Below are 22,583 nucleotides of genomic sequence, written 5' to 3' on the forward strand. Positions count from 1 at the left end.
AAAATTTAGGAATAAATTGAATGCGCTTATCTGAACGAGCAATGTGCCATAGAAAACAGCGTGGCACGAAGCAGGAGGAGCTCGTTGATGCGTGAGGAGCTGGAAGACCAATGAGTCTTCTCATAGTATTGATTGACAGGGTATTCCAGCAAGTGGGCGGTGCCGAAGGAGCTGCGTTGCTCCGTGTAGGCGGAGTTTGTGGAATAGGTTGACAAGCGAAGCGGAGTGTCAGACAGCAAAGCCGATACTCGGACACGGTAAGGTACTAGGATTTTTATATAAAATGAGCCTTGCTTTATAAAATACTGTTTCTGTATAAACGGCAGCATGGTTTTACTTGGACTATACATCAACGTGGTTGAAAAAGGAGTAAAGCCTTCCATTACGTGCTTGTTAAACACGCAAAACAAGTGCTGGGTAAAACCGCGGTGAGAAACAAACTTAATATGATATGAATGTGGTGTTAATTCATTGTGGATGTGTATCATCATGGAATCGATTCGCATGTAATGTAGTTTATGGAGTTTGAGAATGTGGAAACTGATCCGTAGATGTCATTGTCGGCTGTGTGTGTAAATCATTCCACCATGTGTTTACAGTCAACACTTACATTGCTTTAGCCTCACAGTGGCGGTGGCATTTTATTTTTAGCTATGGAAAGAATGTTACAGTTTATTTAGTTAGTAATATTTTACACACCGGTATATGCATGATGCAGCTTTTATTTTTCATTAGCGAAATTAACGACAGCAATGAGCTAGGCAAATATGGGGATTCGTTTGTGGAAATAATTGTTTGTTATTTAATGATTTGCTTCAAATGTTAACTTATGTTTTGATTACCTGGAACTGCATTAGAGAGATACCATTGTAATATAATGAGCTAAGTTGGAAGAAAGCTACATTAAAATCTAGCAGCAGTGTACTCCTTTGTGTAAACGCATTACAGCTAAATACAACTTGCTTATTTGTGATTTTAACCAACACCTGGCAGCTGTACGCGGTATAGTACTTATTGTATGTTCATTAGGTAGTGCTACGTGTTCCAGCCATAGGTCGCCTACAATTACACAATTATAACAGACCTGCTGAAAAATAAACGTGTATGTGTACCTCGGCGCGCTTTCTTGCGTTGCTGTGATGATGGCTTGATGTCTTTTTAAAACTCAAAACTAAAAGGAAATATCCAATCAGAAAATACGCGTCATAGAAACTAAAACAATCAATTAAAAAATCAATTAAGTATAAATCTGTACATTTGTATTGCAGTAAATGTAAGACCTTATAAGGTTATGTTGTGTTAATTGGGAATATATCACATTCTCTTGTGTTAGACTGTGCGGATTCGTCTTTCGTTCAGGGATGTGTTCATTTATGTTATTTCATTGTAATCCTGGTTCTTCAAATTTGAAACCCCTCTGGGACACACACTGACGTCAGTCCTCAAGTATTCCCACCATGCATCTTGATTTGTTCTAGTTTGAAGCTGTTGGCTGTTGAGGGAGGCTGTTCTTTTTGCTCTAATGCTGTACATCATGTAAAGCTACCTGATTGGGGATCTCAGCGTGTCCCCGTGTGTGTCACGGGCTATTCCTTTTCCAAAGTACAGCTGTAATTATCCTCCTCCCACGCTTCCATGAGTGGAATTCATAAAACTTCATCCTGTGTATTTTTTCTCCAATGTAACATCCTCAAATCTAGGACTCCTTTCTGGGTAATAAAACCATTCGACCTGATAGTGGATCTGGATCTGGACTGAAACTTCTGTTCGAGTCCATTGCAAGTTGACTTAGTATAACAAAATCCATAGATTTAAACTCCTAGGGGTAAAGGCATATTGTTTTAACTTGCATGGGCAGAAATAAGAGAGTGGCAAAGGATTTCATCAATTAGATATGTCCTCTAATCACAGTGATGGGTGCTGTTCACACACACACACATAGCTCTCATTCAGTCTAGTCACAGTGATGGGTGCTGTTCTCACACACACACACACACACGCGCACACACACACACACAGCTCTCATTCACAGTCTAGTCACAGTGAAGGGTGCTGTTCACACACCGTACAGCACACACTGCCCATGTAGTGCAGAGTGACCCCATCCACACCACCACACACAGTTCTTCACCAGCACACGAAGGTGGCACTGGATGAAACGTTTGTCTGCTTCACTTGTTTTCCATGTCTTTTGTAGTTCTGGATGTGTGTCACACTGTTGTCCACTGGCCGCATCTTGCTAACCCCGTGCTTTTTCTTCCACTGGTTTCGGCAGCAAGCGAGGTTGTTTGTCCCAGAAGAGCACTGACCGTGAGCTCATCGCCATGGGGAAAGATTACTACAGGATGCTGGGGGTCCCATCTGGCTCCAACGAGGACGAGATCAAGAAGGCCTACAGAAAAATGGCCCTGAAATTCCACCCGGACAAAAACAAGGACCCCAACGCAGAGGACAAGTTCAAGGAGATCGCAGAGGCCTACGAGGTGCTGAGCGACCCCAAGAAGAGGAGCATCTACGATCAGTATGGAGAGGAGGGTGAGTGAGAGCCTTATAGAGGAAGGGGGGGTGAGCTAGCCATGGGCAATACAGAAGGGGTGAGCTAGCCCCTGGTAATACATATTAACCCATTAAGTGCCAAATAAAATTACTTCAAAATAAGAACACAAGCTGTATTCATGTAATGTGATACATTACATTTAGAATTAAAGTAACAGGTAGATGCCAGTTAAAAGCTACTGGCTATAGTGGAGGGGTTAACAAGGTACTGACCTTGTAATTGGATTTTAGTGGCACTAATAGTGATACTTTACCAAACCTGAAGAGTGTAAACTTTTAAACTTACTTGACACCCCTACAGTAGTTTCCACCACAATTTAAAATGTCCTTTGTCCCTTCTGAGACCCCAGGCTAATTTAGGCATTTGTCTAGGAATGGGTCCTGGAGAGGTTATGAAGATTGAGAATGCAATGTGATTTGTTAATGTGTGTTATAGGGCTTATAAAAGCTCTATTATGTAATTTATCCTTTGCTGTTTCAGTGCATTTTCTAGCAGTTAAAATGTAAACTGACAACCGTGTTACTGTATAATAATGAGTGGTTGAGCTCCAGCTGCCCGAATGGTTTGTATCATTATTGGTTGATTCTTCAGGGTGTTTTTACAGAGTTCAGATGGGAAATCGTTTCTTTCAAATGAGGTGCTAGACAGTGAGTTATTTCTTGGAGATGTGTCCTTTAATAGTGCTAGACTGGTAACCTCTTTACAGACACAGACACACACACACACACACTAGACCTTTTCATCCCCCTTCTTCAAGCTGGTCTCAAATACCAAGACAGCCTTACTGTAGGTCAGCCTGAAACATCAGATTTTAACTACCTGTGGGATACGCATTGTTCACTACTGTACACACTCTCACAAGCACAGCAGGACCAGATACATGTTTCTTCTGTGTGGTGCTGATGAGGAAGTTTCTTGTCTTGGGTCTGCAATGAGGGGCCTTTCCTCTTGCTGCAGTATAGAAGTACTGTACTCCTTTTCTTAACCAAAGACAGCACTGACACCTCAGAAATAAATACACAGATATTAATCTGACCCTTTTAATATTTGAATATTAGTGCAATGGGAAAACCTAACCCCAGTTTAGGTCCTGTATGGACTTTTTAGACTCGTTTTTAGTTGAGTCTTTTCCGGAAATGGAAATGAAACTATAATATACAAACCAATGGGTATGTTTAATTTTCGTAGCCACTCTTGTTCGATTAACAGCTGTATGGAAACAGACAAATCCAAAGAGTGAATTCCACTGAATATCTGGATGTGAAGGAAACAGGAGACCTAGGATTCCAGAAGTGACCCCTGCATTCTAGGCTCTGTCTGGTATAGAGACACATGCTGCTGTCCTCAACTCCCTGACAACACTGCATTCAGCCCTGCTAGGACACAAATATATACAGGGTGCTATAAAACAAAAGATGATTATTAATGTAGGAATATCAGTACATACAGCAGAAATACAGTAGAGAGTGGTCTCCCATAGAGCAGGGTTTGAGAGCAGCAACAGTTAATGGTGGCTGCTGTTGAGATACATCTCATAGCAACGGCTATGCAGTGTCAGTTTGTTTCATGTTGGTTTGTTATCCTGAGATGTTTGTCTCTAGCTTGAATCCTGACCTCAGCTGCCCTGTACAGCACAGTGTTTTCTTTTTAGTTTTATGGCACTATTCCTCCCTCCTCCCCCTTGAAATGGATTCTTCTCTAAGCAGAGACTGCCTGTTCTTAAGTCGGATGTGCTGTGAAACGCTGTGTGGTGTAGCCTAGCTGCTGTTCTGAACTTATTAAATTACAGGGCCAGTCCGCAGATACCATGTCTAAAATTAGAGCTGGCAGACACTGTGAGCAACTCTGAGATGAGCAGATCAGCTCTCTTGAGTTAACGCTACCGAATTAAAGACATTTCTGTGCTTTTCACTCAGTCCTTGATTCCACAGGCTCTACACTTAGCAAAGAGACTCTACTGTTCAATGCATATCCTGCGCTTGTCAGTGTGGGTAAGCAGATTGATACCCAGGGCTTTAGAAACGTTAGCGCTGATTCATTTGTTTTACTCTTTATGGGGGCAGCAGTGTGGAGTAGTGGTTAGGGCTCTGGACTCTTGACCGGAGGGTTGTGGGTTCAATCCCAGATGGGGGACACTGCTGCTGTACCCTTGAGTAAGGTACTTTACCTGGATTGCTCCAATAAAAAAAAAACCAACCGTATAAATGGGTAATTGTATTTAAAAAATAATGTAATTGTATGTAAAAATAATGTGTAAAAAATAATGTAATTGTATGTAAAAAATAATGTGATATCTTGTAACAATTGTAAGTCGCCCTGAATAATAATAATGATTATGCAGACGTAAAGATTTTACGCAGAGATACGCTAGGGGCATATGCAAGACTGGGAGCAGTAAACTGATCTGTTGAATGGAATTATCTTTCTGAGCGCATACTAGTAGTCAGTCATTGAGTGGAGTTATCATTCCTTGACAAGTATCAAAAAATATATACTCTTATCTTGCTTGTAGATCTCATCCCTCTCACGCTGCTCCTCCTTGTTTCCGCAGGTCTGAAGGCTGGGGGGGTGGGCTCATCAGGGGGTCCTGGGAGCACCTACCACTACACCTTCCACGGGGACCCCCACGCCACCTTCGCCTCCTTCTTCGGGGGCTCCAACCCCTTCGACATGTTCTTCGGGCCTGGCCGCTCGCGGGGCACCACCAACGGCTTCGACCACGTGGGGGGGGAGCAGGACATGGACCTGGACATGGACGGGGATGAGGACCCCTTCAGTGCCTTCGGACGCTTCGGCAACGGTGTGAACGGGTTCCACCATGGCGGCGGTGGGCGCAGGCACGCCGCGGAGCCCCTGCACAGGCGGGGTAAGCTGCAGGACGCCCCTGTGGTGCACGAGCTGCGCGTGTCCCTGGAGGAGATCTTCCACGGCTGCACCAAGCGCATGAAGATCACGCGGCGCAGGCTTAACCCCGACGGCAGGACCGCACGCTCCGAGGACAAGATCCTTCACATTGTCATCAAAAGGGGCTGGAAGGAGGGCACCAAGATCACCTTCCCCAAGGAGGGGGACGAGACCCCCGAGAACATCCCCGCAGACATCGCCTTCGTGCTCAAGGACAAGCCTCACCCGCACTTCAAGAGGGACGGCTCCAACATCATCTACAGCGCCACGATCTGTCTGAAAGAGGTATGCAATGCGAGTGTTCAAAGGGATGCTTTGTGTCAGCAGTATTTCCCTGGCACAGTGATCCCTTGTTGTTTCATGATTGAACAATTCCCTGATTCAGCAAATGCACAGATCATGTTGGCAATAAATTGTACTACACTGTTTAAGGGACCTTCACTAATTCACTGTTTTTAGTCATTCACTATTTGTTCATGTGTATTACGGACAGTAAAATATTTGCAGTAGCTCTGTATTTAATTCCTTACCTGTTTTATAATATCCTGTTGTGTGTGCGTGTGTGTGTGTGTGTGTGTGTGTGTGTGATCTAAATTGAGAATGATAGACAACACACTTAGGAACATGTCGATTATACTATCCCTTGAAACGCAGAATAAGTAACGTTTCTTGCCGCTCTTTAGGATAACTAGAAAATCTTGTATTGTTTTGCTGATCTCTGTTTTTTTCAGGTGAAGCCATTTTTGCCACAACACTACTGTATAAGTTCACTTCTTTCCTGTGTTACAGGAAATAGGACCCTACCTGAGCCTCATGTTCCAAGCAGGCAGGTGGAGGATCCTAGTAACTGTAACACAGGAAGTGAAACTTAGAGTATTGTTGTTGGGGGGAACTGTCTTCACTTGAATACAAGTGCAATGGAAAACAAGAAATTCAAAAAGGCAAGACAGCACAGGACTTGTGACAATGTTATGTTAATGGGAGGAAAGGATGTGTTATTGCCAAATGTTTCAATGAGGTTTCTTAGTTATAAGGACGTCTTATTAAGACATTTATCTTGGAATAGCTTGTTTTCTTTTGCTCTGAAAAGGGACTGTGTCATGTGTAATGTGATGTGTTGTTGTGCATAGTGAGACCAGCATTAGTTGGCAAGGTGTATGGAGAGCAGGACTGTACTTTCCACTAAGTTCAGCATGGCTGCAGCTCCCAATGCAGCACCTGGTACTGTACATGAGTTACATGAACTGTGCCCACTCCCCACCCCCAGCACAGGAATGTATCAGTTGTACAAAGAATTCAGCATCTATGCTGCATGTACTAAGTTGTCTTCCATCCACAGCTGCTTCTGCATGCCAGATTAAGTCTATGAGCCTTTGAACACAACACAAATACAGATGAAATGGGAGATCCCTCAAAATGAGTGTCATCTTCACCCCCCATCAGTAACAATCAGGAGATCTGTGACGAGCTCCACCTCCTCCCTGCTGCTGAGAGATGTGAGGCTGCATGATGCAGTGTTGACTCTGTTAAATGATAAATGACTGATTTAGTGTTGGAACATGCCACCTCCACCACCACCACCTCTCTCTACGCAGAAAGCGTTCTGCTTTAAAAGTACTTGTGGAGCCTACGAGATGCATCACGCCTGCAGCTCCTCATCAGCAGCAGAATCCCAGCAGTCTGTGGGAGGAACCTGTTTGCAGGGGAGTTGTAGAGTCTGTCAGTATGTGACGATTGGATTCACATGGCAGTTGATGCCCAGCTCACATTAAGTGTGGGGCAGCAGGCATAAGGCTGTTACATTACCCCCCTTGGCTCAGGTGAGGCAGAAGGCGGCAGCCCTCTTGAGTATACAGGAGCTGGATAGAATGTTAGAAACACCTGCCATAGCACTGTCACTGGGTGCAGTCAGTGCTACACTGATTTGAGGTGAAGAGTCTGCAAGGGATTTGAATTGTTCTGGAGAGACCACATGACCACTCTTCAATGATAAGTAGCTCCTTCAAGGCGTTTAGGAGTAGAAGTATGCGCAGAATCCGTTTTGAAAGAATGGCTCATAGTCGTACTAGACAGAGATGCAGCTTATAGGCACTCCTGCACAGGCCTCTTTATTAGATTCAGATTTAGGAAGAATAACACGTGTGAATCACTTGTACTGTACTATGAGGTACGACACTGATTGATAGTATTAACAGCTGCAAGCCCTTTGCACTTTAAACCTCAGCCTTCACAAGCACCTGCAGATGGGTAGAGAGATTGCAGATTCCGTCCTTGGCCTCGGCTTGATTCTAAAGCAGTGAGGCAGCTGGCTGAATCCTGGGTTAGCCTCTCGATCCCAGAGCTGTGGCACTGCAGAGCACACTGGTGTTAGCAAGCAATACAGACCCATTGAAACTGCACATGAAGCGCTGTGGAGGAGTACTTGTGCCTCTCACAGTATGGTTGTTCTAGTGAAAACATGCTTAGTGGGTTCTGAGTGCATTAACTAACTTACCACCTGGTGTGGTAGGAAGGGATGGGTGAATGGCTTCTGTGTTCTAATTTACAACTGTTCTTCTAATACATACTTCGTAATAAAATAGCTGTATTTGTGGCATATATACACATACACTAGTTTTATAACAGTTCATTTGCATGATAAATTTGTTATCATGTAGCCTATTTATGGGTAACCGACGTGGGTAATTCACCAACAGCAGAAACTCACAATAGTGTCCTGTAAAAACATAAAGGTGTTGGGCTCTTTTTCTATGCACACATTTTATTTATATATATTTTTCCGAGCTTCTTTGTTACAGTACTGGGCCATCGTTTCTGTAGCTTGGTCCACTTGAGTCCACGCAGTGACGCCGCAGGCAGGTTGATGAGGACTTTGCAGTGCGTTGAGTGATTTTAAACCCACCCTGGGTGTGGAGCTTCCAGGAATGTGGTGCCCCTCTGCTATGTGTTAGTCCCGCAGAGGTCTCTGTGCAAAAGGCTTTGCCAGCACTAGAAGAGAATTATTGTACTGGGGTGAGAACAGCAGAGGAAGTAGAATTTCAAGGTATGGGATTGATTTGATTAGATTAGATTAGATTAGATTAGAAAGCATATCCAGAAATAAAATGCTCCCATAAGCAAATGTCAGGGTTTAGGATTTCCTTCAGTGAAGCTGGGAAAAGTTTCTGGGAACCTCTGGCAGGAATTGCCAAGGCCAGTTCCAGCTTTGCAGATCCAAGTGTACCAACATGCAATCCATCCCTGCAGTGCCAAGCTTGAGTGCAAGGCTGTTTGTTTCCATACGTGTCTCTGCTTGTAACTGTCTTTACCTGGGTGATGTATTTATTGTGGTAGAGACGCATTGCGAGAGATCCAGCACCTCGGTGACGTGCATGTATGTTCAGAGGGGTTTCAGTGGGTAGAGCTTCTTTGATGACCAGGGAGGGACTGTAATCCACAGCTGCAGTACAGTAACATAACTGATGAAAAGGGCGATAATGTTTTTGTGTTTTCAATAGGAGCTGCTCACATTGCATGTATATCGCCTGTGATTCTGGGTGTAATTGGGAAGCACCAGTGAGCAATCTGCCTATTTGCTAAATGAGAGTGTTACATAATCATTTTACTGCATTGTTTTTCCAATTCTGTTTTGCTCTCAAGGGTGAGCGTAGATCTATATCTCTAAAGTTATGACTCTTGAATTCTCTTTACCTGAAGCCAAAACTGCTCATCTCCCTTTTATTAAAATAGGGTACAATGACACAAAGTGCAAATGTTTTTTAGGCAGATGTTAAAAGCTATCTGAAATCTAAAAACAAACACTGATATCATGAAGCATGTGCAGAGTGGTTAATGATGTATTTCAAGTCCAGCTAAGTAGTTTATACAAATAAACATGAATTGCACTCCTTACCGGATGGGCTTTTCATGCTGGCTTTGTTTTCTTTGGTTTGGAAATCAAGTGGAATGAAACATCCCGAGATCACTGAGTTACACTATGCAGTCCTAGACTAAGTATAAGTATCAGAATGCCCGTAAAATTCAGAGCACATGATTTATCATCAAGATTCCGAAATGCTTCCAGAATTTGAGTTAAAATAATATTGTCTTAAATTGTTTATAATAAATTAAGTTTAAAACTTGGGAAGGACTGCCCCCTGCACACATTACATCATCCAACTTTGTCCTATCAGAGAACTAGATTGGTAGCTTACCCTTCTATTGCATTTGAGTCATTCACATCCCTCCACCTCCCCCAGCTCCACTCTTGCAGCCTCCTCATTGGTACTTGTCTGGATGAGGCAGCAGACCCTCCATAACAGACACTAAAACCAAGCGTCGTTCCTGTATGTCGCATAATCCTCATCAATAATAAAATAAAACTAATTATTCAGAGTTTTGTGTTGTAGGGATTTGTCCTGATCTACTAAATCTAAATTGGTTGAGTTGACCTGGAATGAACCTGCAGTGGTTTGTTTTTCTGTGATTAAAATAAGCTCTGCCAAAGGCTCTGACTGCTTTCCGTCTATGCACTGCTTGGCTGTAGGTTATGGAGGTATATATTTAACCCTGCTTGGCTACCAGACTGTGTATTCAGCAATTTCCTATTTGGCCCGCAGTTGACACGCCATGGTTTGAAAGCTTGCCTTCCCAAGCAAGAATACACTACAAAACAGACTTCAGCAGCGAAAGGGCATCTTGATGATTTACAGACAGTATTTCAATGTACAGAGGTGCAAGAACACTGCAGAGGAGTACAGCACACATTTAGTCGCCAGGCACCTTACCTGCAAAAGTTACACATCTCAATAGGGTCACGGGTTAGAGGAAATCAAATCAAACACGTTTAAACCTTACTGGAGAATATGCCGGGGTTGCCATTGACACAACAAATTGCTCTGCCACATGGGTGGAAAACCTACCTAGAAGTGTGTTCAGGTGAAGCAGCCTGGTGGTTAGGTTGTAAATTGCAGTGAACATATTTATTAGAATATTGGCCTATCTGTATCCGAAGGGTATTTCTACTGGCAGGCTTTCAGTATGCTGCTCTTGAGGTCGGCTGGCTTTGAATAGCTACTGTAGCATACACTGCTTGGGGGGGCTGATTACCTTTGACACACTAAACCTCAGTTTAAAGGGCATCTTGGTATGGATATTCAATATCAGCCTCATCTTAACCGATGTACAGTATTCCTCTTAGACTTCAGGGTGTGAGGAATAGAAATCTGAATATTACAAAGCGAATCTGAATCACAAGAATACAGAAAGATGACTGTTTCATACCCTTACCCACACAGCAAGTCCATTGCTTACCAACCTTTAGTAACTTAAGATACCAGTGGATTCATACTCATTGCATTGAATTCATATAAAACAATGGCATATTCCCTCTGTTCTCTCTCCCCTGCTCAGTTTCCAGCCCACGTTTTCTCCTCCCTGCTCCCTGCACATACCAACTCCAGAAACCATTTTATTAGCTCAGCTGATTCCTCAGTTACCTCATCAGCTCTGGAAGATGAGAGCTCTGCTAAATTTAGGGCCCCTGTGCACTCCTGCACTCCCACGCAAGCACAGACACACAGCAAGCTGGCAGAATTGTTACCCTTTGCTAGTAAAATTTATTTTTTATTTTTTATCATTTTTGCTATTTTCACTCATTCCCCTCCCCTCCCCTCCCCCTAAGACAGATCTGTAAAAGCAACTGCTAAAGTCATCCCCTTAAAAAAGCAGGTTTCTAATGCTGCACAACTTCTTTATAGGCTTAGTAAAGGTCACAGTACATTTTGAATTGGTCTTACTTGCAGGTGGAATTCAAACTACACATATAAGGGTGTGTAGGATACAGATCACTCACAGCTCTGTTACTGGTGGGATGAATGTGTCATACACACAGATCCCATAATGAACATGAACAGGTTTTGAGATTAATCTGTGCTAGAATTACTAATGCAGCACTAGCCATAATGTTTCAAATGCTGATTTAGTTGCACAGCACCTATGTGTATAATGCTGTGCCCGGATCTTATTAAGTCGTTCCTTTGCTTTCTTTCCCAGGCTCTGTGTGGTTGCACGGTCAACATTCCCACCATCGACAACCGAGTAATTCCTCTGCCTTGTACTGACATCATCAAACCAGGGACAGTGAAGAGACTGCGAGGGGAGGGGCTGCCCTTCCCAAAGAGCCCCACGCAGCGCGGGGACTTGATAGTGGAGTTCAAAGTGCGCTTCCCTGACAGAATACCTCCGCAAAGCAGAGAAATCCTGAAACAGCACCTCCCCCTGTCCTAGAACAACTGAGGGGGGGATCTGGGTAGGGCAGGGGCTTTATTTGAATTGGATTTCTTTTCCACAGACGCTAATATTCAAAGGAAGAAGGACAACAACTGAAACCAGAGTATTCATCTTATTATTATTATCTTATGTAAATTGCATTCTTTTTGTAAATGTTTTTAGTTTTATTTATTTTTTCTTTTAATTTTGTGGGTTTTTTTGTGTTTGAAAATGATCGCTTCTGGGATTAATCTCCAGTCACAGCGCGGGAGATGTGGATTTTCTAACCCACACATTTGTACTTGTGGAACTTTTTCTAGATGATTTTTTTAAGGGATTTGCAGACGGCTGAGGATGGTGGGATCTTAATTTAGTAACAACTGAACACCTGTTTCCCTGAATGCTCCTGAAGGAATTCTGCACCGGATTGGAAACTGTGGGACTGTTCTTAAGCTTCCTTAGTGGCCTTTTTCTGTTTCGGGGAAGAAAAAAAAAAAAAATTGGGTTGTTTCGCCTGGAGCCGGGCCAGAGATAGAAAGCACAGAATGTGAAGCTGTATGGTTGGTAAAAACTTATGGGAGTTGGGTCACTTTACAGGAAAGGGTTTCTACATAAAGTGGAGTCTTGTGTCCTTTTCCAGTGTGAACATGGTGCTGAGGGAATGACTCGGCCAGGGTCCTTCTCTACTCCATTCACAGAGCAGGGTCCTGCTCTACTCCATTCACAGAGCAGGGTCCTGCTCTCCATTCACAGAGCAGGGTCCTGCTCTACTCCATTCACAGAGCAGGGTCCTGCTCTACTCCATTCACAGAGCAGTTTCGAGGGCCTTTGCTCCTAGAGCTGAGCTGCTCTGCTCAGTCCCCTTTATAATAGAGACGGAGGGCATTTCGACTGGCTTTCCAAATGAATGGATGCTGGGGGAGCATGGGTGTTAGGAAAACCATGTTATTATTTCGTGGCCCTGACGTCTATGAAATGTGGGGTGTTCTGTTTCTTTTTTCTTTTGGGAAGGAGGGTTTAGAGACGTTGTCTAGAAGAAACAGTACCTCGGTGAATATGGAGGAATCTCTGAACTCAAAATATATAATCCAAGGGACTAAAACCAAAACTAACTTATTTATTCTACTGTGTTATAGAAAAAAAAAAAAAAAAACACTTAATTTATAATATAAGCTAACCTGAAATGGAGTGTTTTTACTGACTGTAAAATATGTAAAGAAGCTTTGTTGAAAATGGTATCTAATGACAAAACCAATTTTCATTTTCTATCAAATGGAGTTTGTATAAAAATTGCAACAAAAAATATATCTATATTAAAAGGGTTTCATAAGAAGGGTTATGCAGCGGTACTAAAAGACTCACAGGTGCTTTCACAGATCATGCAATGCCTTGTCTTCTGACTTTGTGTCAGAAAGTGTGTCTTCTGATTGACTTATGTAGAGGAAGGGTTGTCCCCTGCTCTTGATCACACAGAATGTCACATTGTTGGCAGTGTCTGCTCCCATCAGAAGATGTGAGTACACCTAAGCCTGTTGTATCAAATTACATTGACAAGTTCACGAAACACAAGGCAACATTTTCAGTCAACTGCTAAAGCAGCTTATTGATTGTGACATTTTAAAGTATTTTACCAAGTTGCTCAAATTAAGGCTGTTTTGATGCTGCTGCATTTACTTTTGACAGGGGAATTAGTTTGAAAAAGTCATCGCCAGCATCTAGATGGAAACGTTTTCTGGCTAAGTTTACTTGTTTCATAGGCTTTAGGCGAAGGTATGTTTTTATTTTATTTTTTTAATTTACAGTACTCCCTCGATAATTCACATTACACCAAGTTGACAATGCATTGTGAAAGTGTACTAACTTGTACTGCATAAGTGTGGGTGTGTAAGCCTCATGGCTTTAATGCCCTCAATCCTGTTAATGGCAGGGACAGAGATGCCTTGATAAGAGTGTCATTACGATCTGTTTTCTGAAGGATGTTTGATGCCAAACTGTGCAGTAGCTTTTGTCAGAGACACATTTCAACTTTTTTTGTAAACCAATTTAGAACCAAATCATAACTAGCAACATTAAAATGATTGTGACATTTCTGTAGCTTTATTTTGTTGTCGTCGTTGTTCAAGTCTGAATGAATCATTCAAGGTTTTAGCTGTGCTGTTAAAATTTTAATAGGGTTTCTTATCCAGTAATCTGTCAGTACTTAAAACATCCAAAACGATAATCACATTTAAGAAAATGCATTTAAGATATGTATTCTACCTTGATACGTATGGATGTGATGTGCTTGCACACTACAGCACTCTGCTTACTCAGTATAAAAAAGGCTGCATATTAGGTCACCATGCTGCTTCAGACTGGAAGAACATTTGCACAATTTTAATCTGGTTTATTTATAATGTTGCCAGGGGGTAACAATGATTTTCCTACAGCATACATAAATATATAAATCAACAGTTACCAGAAGAAAAAACTTACAATGACAAAAAAGGGTTATTTGTACGGGGGGTGCACATAAATACAAATAAAATAAAATATAGTGAGCATCAAAAGAAACTTATCGCTTATATTTGAGCATCAAAAGAAAGTTATCACTTATATTTGGATAACATTCACTAGATGTGATCGAAAAATGTCTCCCAGTTCGTGGCCTGTCATTGACAGTGTGTGTCTGGTTATACCGTCTCGCCAGGTTTGAAATTGCTGGCGCTGATCACCCAAGACGGCGAGCCACAGTACTCTGCCCTAATCCAGCCTCCAACATGCCGATTGTACGAAGGTGCTGCTCTCTTGACAGACATGACATAATTGTTATTTTTCTGTGATTTTCTTTGCTTTTATTCACACTTACAATTCAAGAGCTGAAATCACTCCATATCCAGTGTCCAAACAACTGTCTCACTAATTAGGTGATTAAGTGCATATACTTCAGTCATAGTCATTCAAGCGTGTCATGGTCAAGGATAAATGATCGAGTGATTAAAAAGAAACCAAAAACATTTTGTTAATTTCCAGCATTTATATACAGTACTGTGCAAAAGTTTTAGGCAGGTGTGAAAAAATGCTGTAAAGTAAGAATGCTTTCAAAAATAGATGTTAATAGTTGTTAATAGTTTATATTTATCAATTAACAAAATGCAAAGTGAGTGAACGGAAGAAAAATCTACATCAAATCAATAGTTGGTGTGACCACCCTTTGCCTTCAAAACAGCATCAATTCTTCTAGGTACACTTGCACACAGTTTTTGAAGGAACTCGGCAGGTAGGTTGGCCCAAACATCTTGGAGAACTAACCACAGTTCTTCTGTGGATTTAGGCAGCCTCAGTTGCTTCTCTCTCTTCATGTAATCCCAGACAGACTCAATGATGTTGAGATCAGGGCTCTGTGGGGGCCATACCATCACTTCCAGGACTCCTTGTTCTTCTTTACGCTGAAGATAGTTCTTAATGACTTTCGCTGTATGTTTGGGGTCGTTGTCATGCTGCAGAATAAATTTGGGGCCAATCAGATGCCTCCCTGATGGTATTGCATGATGGATAAGTATCTGCCTGTACTTCTCAGCATTGAAGAGACCATTAATTCTGACCAAATCCCCAACTCCATTTGCAGAAATGCAGCCCCAAACTTGCAAGGAACCTCCACCTGCAGACACTCATTTGTGTACCGCTCTCCAGCCCTTCTGCTACAGCCAAATATTTCAAATTTTGACTCATCAGTCCAGAGCACCTGCTGCCATTTTTCTACACCCCAGTTCCTGTGTTTTCATGCATAGTTGAGTCGCTTGGCCTTGTTTCCACGTTGGAGGTATGGCTTTTTGGCCGCAAGTCTTCCATGAAGGCCACTTCTGACCAGACTTCTCCGGACAGTAGATGGGTGTACCAGGGTCCCACTGTTTCTGCCAATTCTGAGCTAATGGCACTGCTGGACATCTTCCGATTGCGAAGGGAACTAAGCATGATGTGTCTTTCATCTGCTGCAGTAAGTTTCCTTGGCCGACCACTGCATTTACGGTCCTCAACGTTGCCCGTTTCTTTGTGCTTCTTCAAAAGAGCTTGGACAGCACATCTGGAAACCCCTGTCTGCCTTGAAATTTCTGCCTGGGAGAGACCTTGCTGATGCAGTATAACTACCTTGTGTCTTGTTGCTGTGCTCAGTCTTGCCATGGTGTATGACTTTTGACAGTAAACTGTCTTCAGCAGCCTCACCTTGTTAGCTGAGTTTGGCTGTTCCTCACCCAGTTTTATTCCTCCTACACAGCTGTTTCTGTTTTAGTTAATGATTGTGTTTCAACCTACATATTGAATTGATGATCATTAGCACCTGTTTGGTATAATTGTTTAACCATACACCTGACTATATGCCTACAAAATCCCTGACTTTGTGCAAGTGTACCTAGAAGAATTGATGCTGTTTTGAAGGCAAAGGGTGGTCACACCAAATATGGATTGGATTTAGATTTTTCTTCTGTTCACTCACTTCGCATTTAGTTAATTGATAAATATAATCTATTAACATGTCTATTTTTGAAAGCATTCTTTACAGCATTTTTTCACACCTGCCTAAAACTTTTGCACAGTACTGTACCTTATTTTTTTTCCTAAAAAAATGTGTTATAATAGTGATACGTTTCTTTTGATGCTCGGTATACATACAACCCAACCCTACTCCTTTTTACTTTCTTTACAACATCTCTGAAGGTACAGCACCACAGAACTGGTCTACAGTATTACTACAAACATATACTGTGTCACAGTCTGCCCCACAGCACATCATGTTTTAGATAGAGTGAAATGGGAACTGCAGAGAAAGCATATTGCAGTGGGGGAGTAGCTGCTCTAGAGCTTTTAAAATAGGTGGAACATGAACAACGAGCACAGTAAGTAGAGCAGTGGAAATGGCAGTGAAGATAATTAAGGGTAGGAGAAAACACCTTCACACCCCCACACCTCAATCCTCTCATCGCTCCTTTCTGAAATGCCAGCCAGACTGCAGCCCGCCACCCCCACGTGGGAAATCGTGAGCTTTGATCCACTAAAACTACTTTTTTTTTTTTTTTTTGTACGGACTTTTAGTCTGTGAGGTATGAGAAGTTGTCTTGACAAGATTTTGAAAAAAACATGTACGCATTATAAAGTAAAGCACGCAGAAGAAAAATCACCATGACCTACAGTTGGGGTGGCCAACCCTGGTCCTGGAGAGCCACAATCCTGCAGGTTTTCTGTGTATATTTAAATCATCAATGGCTAAAGAGCAGTTAAGAAAATAATTGGTTTAATGAAGTAATTGAGAACTCAGGTGGAACGGAAACTAGAAGACCCTGCGGCTCTCCAGGACCAGGGTTGACCACCCCTGAACTACAGTGTATCCACTGTATGTACGAAAAATAATAATCATTCTTAACTTCACAGTCTGGTGCACAAAACTATTTTTTTTCGCACATAAACTGTTGAAATAAAAAAAGGTTTGTCATTCTAGAGAATATGCAGTACCTGCTTGGGAACAGTCTCACCACAGTACATATACTCTTCACATAGTGTAACTTGCAGTTCCATTTGTACCTAAACTTGGACAACAAGTCTGTCTGCCGGGAAGTTAGAAAGAGGGACCAACACGAAAAGCTTTTGTAGCAAATTATAAGCAAGGAAGAGTTAGTGTAGAAATGTAAAAGCGATAGGGAAGCAGGACTTGCGCAACATTTTAAAATGATCGTAACAATACTCACTGTGGGCAGTGAAGCAACACACAAATAATATTCTCCTCAATTACCTTTTTAAAATTTTAACCCAGTAGTTTCAATACTCTGAAAACATGTGAAAATGCTAAATATTGCACAAGTGACAAAGCTCTCTATACATAACCCCCCAGTTTCTTGCCACACGATCACATGAACAATATCTCTTATTTTTCTACCTCATCCACCATCTCTGCTGACTGCCTCCCCAAAGTGCTGCATGGTGCTGGGTGCACAGCCCTGCCATGGGCCTTCCTCTTGACTTGTGGATAGATTTACTCAACTCATCCCACACTGGGGTCAGTCACAGCTGGATTTCATTAGAGCGTTTTTCAGCTCTGAGGAATCATCCTCAATTGCATCATCCACCTAAATAAAAGTGGTTTAATCAACCCAGGCCCCCGGTGTTGTAATCTCTCGATTCAGCTGTGACTCAACCTAACTGGGTATAGGTGGGTCACATTGTCCCCGAGCCCCACCATTTCAGCTCCTCTTCTCAGAAGGTGACGACGAACTTCTCTCTTGAGATGCAAGATCAGCAGGCACGAAAATATCGACTGATATAAAAGTCTGATTGTTCAGCTGACAGGACAGGTCAGTCTGCTTGTTTGTCTGGTGGGGGGGATGGGTAGAACATGCTTGTATTGCAGGGGGTCTGCGCAGCTTCGTGAAGTGAGTTTCAGACCAGAAACCAAAGAGATGCATTCCATACAACAATGTGGCTTGGTAACCTGTTCAATATCCTCACCACTCTCTGAAAAGAAGCGTAGCCTACACTTTGTCCTAAGTCGTCCTCTACTTCCAGCTGTGTCCTCTGGTTCTACTATCTGCTGAGCTTAAAATATTGGTTAGGATTAAGATTTTAAATTAATAAATAAATCATGTCTACCCTAATTCTTCTGTGTTCTAGGCTAAATAAACAGAGTTCCTTCAATAGCTCCTTCCTTTTAGTTCTCCTGGGATCAGGCTGGTTGCTCTTTGTTGGACTCTCCAAGGCCACACTGTTTTTAGTAACATGGAGATCAGAATTAAACACTATTCCTGTCCTGGACAATAGGTAACCAGCCCCAATTCCCAAATACAGTCTTCCTCATTCAGCACATCCTCCAGAGCCAGACACGCACGCACGCACGCGCGCACGCACGCACACACACACACACGCAGACAGTAAATGAATGCAATCTGACAATACAAATCTAGTTTTTACAGACACAAAGCCTAGTACTTATTCAAACACTTTTGCACTTTTTTATATTAGAGCTGTGATATATTGGAATGCATCTGAAGGCAACACACATTAAATTATATACTGCACAATAACATGCAAATGAATCTTGTGTTAAACAGTTAAGCAGGAGAAGTGCTAAAGGGAAACAGTACATACCGTACAGTACTGCAAACTAGTTCAATTATCTCTATAAATAAATACATATGAACTGTAAAGCACCCAGTTGCCTCTACCTCATATACACTCTTACAAGGAATGCAAGCTATTTTGCTATAACCTAAATTTAGAAAAACAGTGGAGTGCATGTTAATTACCTTTGAGAGTCCTAAACCGCTGGAGTGCATTCCTGGTTCGTGTTCACCAATCACTGTCATTCAGCTGATACAAGTATCCAAAATATCAGAAATGTGGCTATTTATGGGCCTGGAGCTGCAGCCACATGCAATCTCAACAACCGAAAAAATACAGAAGGAAGTACATATAAATAAATCAACAAGCGTGTCAGTGTGACATTCATCCCCCACCATAGGTGTAAATTAAATACAGCTATTAATCTGAGGGAACACAAAGGAACAGCGGCTTGAAACCACTAGACCTAGTGAGGCAATTTTGCTGTATCAAACCCCAAGTCTCCCCTGGTGTGCCATGCAGTGGCCTGAAACCTAGTCTCCTGAAACCAAGTTCCAAGCCACAAAGTGGCTTTGTGTTCCCTCTGCTTTAGTAACATGAAGAACTTGATCACCCTGACTGCATGCACTGCATGAACATCCTCCCACACTATCCTGCAGTCCCGATCTCGGGAGCTAAACAAGATCGGGACTGCTCAATCTTTCGATGGACGTCCGCTGGGGAATACCAGGTGCTATAGGCTTTTCTTGTTACTGGTCAACAGGGGGCACTAGTGGGTGTTAATGCTTTTTCTTTCGCTTCTCCCTCATTGTTTCATTTTGCTACTACTTCAACACTCCCCCGTTGTAACTTCTTTCATCGTTTCTCAAGCTACTTAAACAATATTTGTATCTGCACAGTACTTGTTGAAGTTTAATGTTGCTGTTGTTTTATAAACGTGCATATATAATGGTTATGAAGTCACTTGGTATCTTTGCTCTGCTGCTGAGGAAACACTAATTGTAATGTAAATAAAAACATGCACACAACTAATGGTAATAAATACAAACCCAAGTCACACCTGGCGGCATTGATCACAAACTGAAAACACTTCCACCACATGTGTATATCTGAACAGGAATTATTGGACTATGATGAAGATGAGCTCCAAATGCGTGACATTCTGCCACACATTCTACCTGTATATTATATAGATAACTATAAAGCACCCAACAGCAGAACCTGTAATAAAACTAAAAGAAACTTAATGCTGACAAACATTCAGGTCTTCCTGTCCTAAATGAGACACACTCCACCCATTCCTCCCGTTACTGGCCCATCCCCGGAGTTACTGTAGCAGCAGGGACCGATATGGACAGGTGGAGGCTGGACACGAAACTGGTACCTTGCACTCTTCACCACCTGATCTTAAACACTGCGCACTGGACCAGGCTCCATTCTATACATCACCTTTACAATACTTACACTGCAGGGGGTGGGGCTGATAGACCAGGCTCCATTCTATACATCTCCTTTACAATACTTACACTGCAGGGGGTGGGGCTGATAGACCAGGCTACATTCTATACATCTCCTTTACAATACTTACACTACAGGGGGTGGGGCTGGTACCCTGTCCTGTGGCATACATTCATGCAAGCAGTATACACACTCGGAATATATTGTAGTCAGTCCTGAAAAGTCTGATCAAGTGTCCCTGCTCCGGACTACACCGCTGATCTGGCCAGGCTTCAGGGTGTGTCTCTGTCGCTGATGTCAGGTGCTGTGCTGGAGGATTGAAGACCATGTTTCTGACACCACGTTTCAAAATCAGCACACAGTCATGACACAGCCTTACAGGAAGCTGCGCACATTTCTTGCCATCAATTCATTTCCTTCGGGTTGTGCACACAGTATACGTGGGGATTTCTTTTAGGTGTCGTTAGGTTGCAGGTAAAAAATACCAGTAATTGCCCAAGTATCTTTCTTAAACACATACGTTTGTTATGACAAAAGTGGATGTATTGTAATTGCACTCCATGGTGAAGTCTACTGATCTGAAGTTAAAGCAGGTCTATCATACAAGCTGTATTTTACCAAAGTCAAGAATAAAAAAAAATCAGGCGTGCTTGGCTGCAAACAGTTAAAATATTACAATATCAATCATACAGTGGAAAAACAAAATGTCCCTGTATAATCCTGAAGTATTTGTACAAGATGATGAGGCAAATGGAAACTTTGTGTGTGTGTGCCAGTACAGTACAAACTGCTGTAAAGTAAACTCATGCCAATGCTTCAGTAGTTAAGTGTCGACTCCTGTCACCCTTAAAAAAGTGATTTATAATAACTGTGGAGGAAATCTACATGTATATTAGCATATTATCAGACTTAAAGAAAATATAAAGTATTAAGTTTAAAATCAATTCAGTTAGTAATTATAAATCACTTTAATATGCTTACCTTAAACTTTTTTTTTTTTTTTTTACTGAAAAGAATCCTGATCATTGTAAGGAACAGAACTCTTGCTAAAAGGCTTGGTGGTCCAGTGGTTAAAGAAAGGGGTTTGTTACTAAAAGGTTCCAGGTTCCAGGACCCTGAGCAAGTCACTTAACCTCCTTGTGCTCCGTCCTTCGGATGAGACGTAAAACAAATGAGGTCCTATTATAAGTGACTCTGCAGCATTTGTTGTTAATGCATAGTTCACCCCCTAGTCTCTGTAAGTCTGCTAAATGACCAATTAATAATAATAATAATAATAATAATAATAATAATAATAATAATAATAAACAAGTGCTGCCGCTGGAAGCGTAGGATGAGTCACACAGCTTGGACGGCGCCGGTTCGCGTCCGGCCTGTGCAAGAGGCCGAACTTTGCAGGGGACTCCGAAGGGGGTATCACATTGGCTCCAGGGGTGGGGGACAGGAAACCAGACACCTATAAAAAACTGAGCTGATCTCTGTTTTCCGGGATCGGTAGCTATGGATTGCTCAGCGTAAAAGCGATTCTGGCTTTAGGCTTGTGATATCGGTGGACGCGCACACACCCTCAGAACGTCTGTGCTGTGTGGTGACTCGCTGCGGTGAGGAGAAAAAAAACATAATTGGGGGAAAAATAAATAAAAATAATATTTGGTCACTCTAAATTAAAAAAAAAAAAAAAAAAAAAAACTACCGAAATACTACTGAAGGTCTATTCCAAAAGAGTAGAGAGCCCTCTGCTGGAGAGGACTGGAACAGCCTTACAGAGCCCACAACAGATACAACTCCACTGTTCTGTTTTAAATACTGTGTTTTGTACTGTTTAAATATTATTATTATTATTATTATTATTATTATTATTATTATTATTATTATTATTATTTATTTCTTAGCAGGCTAGAATAAAAAGGGGGTCCCCATGGTTCATCCAGCATTCGCACGCTGGCGATGGTGTGCAGAGCGAGACACGTGGTCAGGGGTGATGAGGTGGGGATTGCTGGTTCAAACCCTGGTGGTGATGAGCGGGGATTGCCGGTTCAAACCCTGATGACAGGGGATTGCTGGTTCAAACCCTGATGAGAGGGGATTGTTGGTTCAAATCTGGCCATGGCGAGTTGCCAAACTTGGCTGGGGGTCCCAAATTGACCTTTGCGCTCGTGTGGGTTGGGGAGGAAAGCCAGCTAGTCACTGTACACCTCTTCATGCTTCAGTGACCCCTGCTGGCAAGGTGCCCAACACAAGTAGGTGGAGACGACACTTGCTTGCCCTGAGCTACTGGTTAACCAGTCTGTAGTTGTTAAATTTTGACTTTTTCTCTTTTTTTTTACTG

The 22,583-nt window shown here is 42.3% G+C and overlaps 1 protein-coding gene across 3 annotated transcripts; it reads left to right on the plus strand.

Moving 5' to 3' along the window:
* The first annotated feature begins 112 nt into the window (after positions 1-112).
* LOC117963092 (dnaJ homolog subfamily B member 5-like) lies at positions 113-13,804 on the plus strand. 3 transcript variants are annotated; one of them, XM_058988975.1, is made up of 4 exons: positions 113-262; positions 2,276-2,535; positions 5,109-5,746; positions 11,495-13,804. In XM_058988975.1, exons 2-4 carry the CDS (start codon positions 2,325-2,327, stop codon positions 11,726-11,728), a joined length of 1,083 nt encoding a protein of 360 aa, XP_058844958.1. In that variant the 5' UTR covers positions 113-262; positions 2,276-2,324; the 3' UTR covers positions 11,729-13,804. The 3 variants fall into 3 exon arrangements, with proteins under 3 accessions (XP_058844958.1, XP_034757582.2, XP_034757578.2); XM_034901691.2 differs by having other exon boundaries at positions 118-257; XM_034901687.2 differs by lacking the exon at positions 113-262 and adding an exon at positions 273-428.
* The last annotated feature ends 8,779 nt before the right edge of the window (positions 13,805-22,583 follow it).

This window comes from Acipenser ruthenus, chromosome 2 (genome assembly GCF_902713425.1).
Source record: "Acipenser ruthenus chromosome 2, fAciRut3.2 maternal haplotype, whole genome shotgun sequence".
NCBI lineage: Eukaryota > Metazoa > Chordata > Actinopteri > Acipenseriformes > Acipenseridae > Acipenser > Acipenser ruthenus.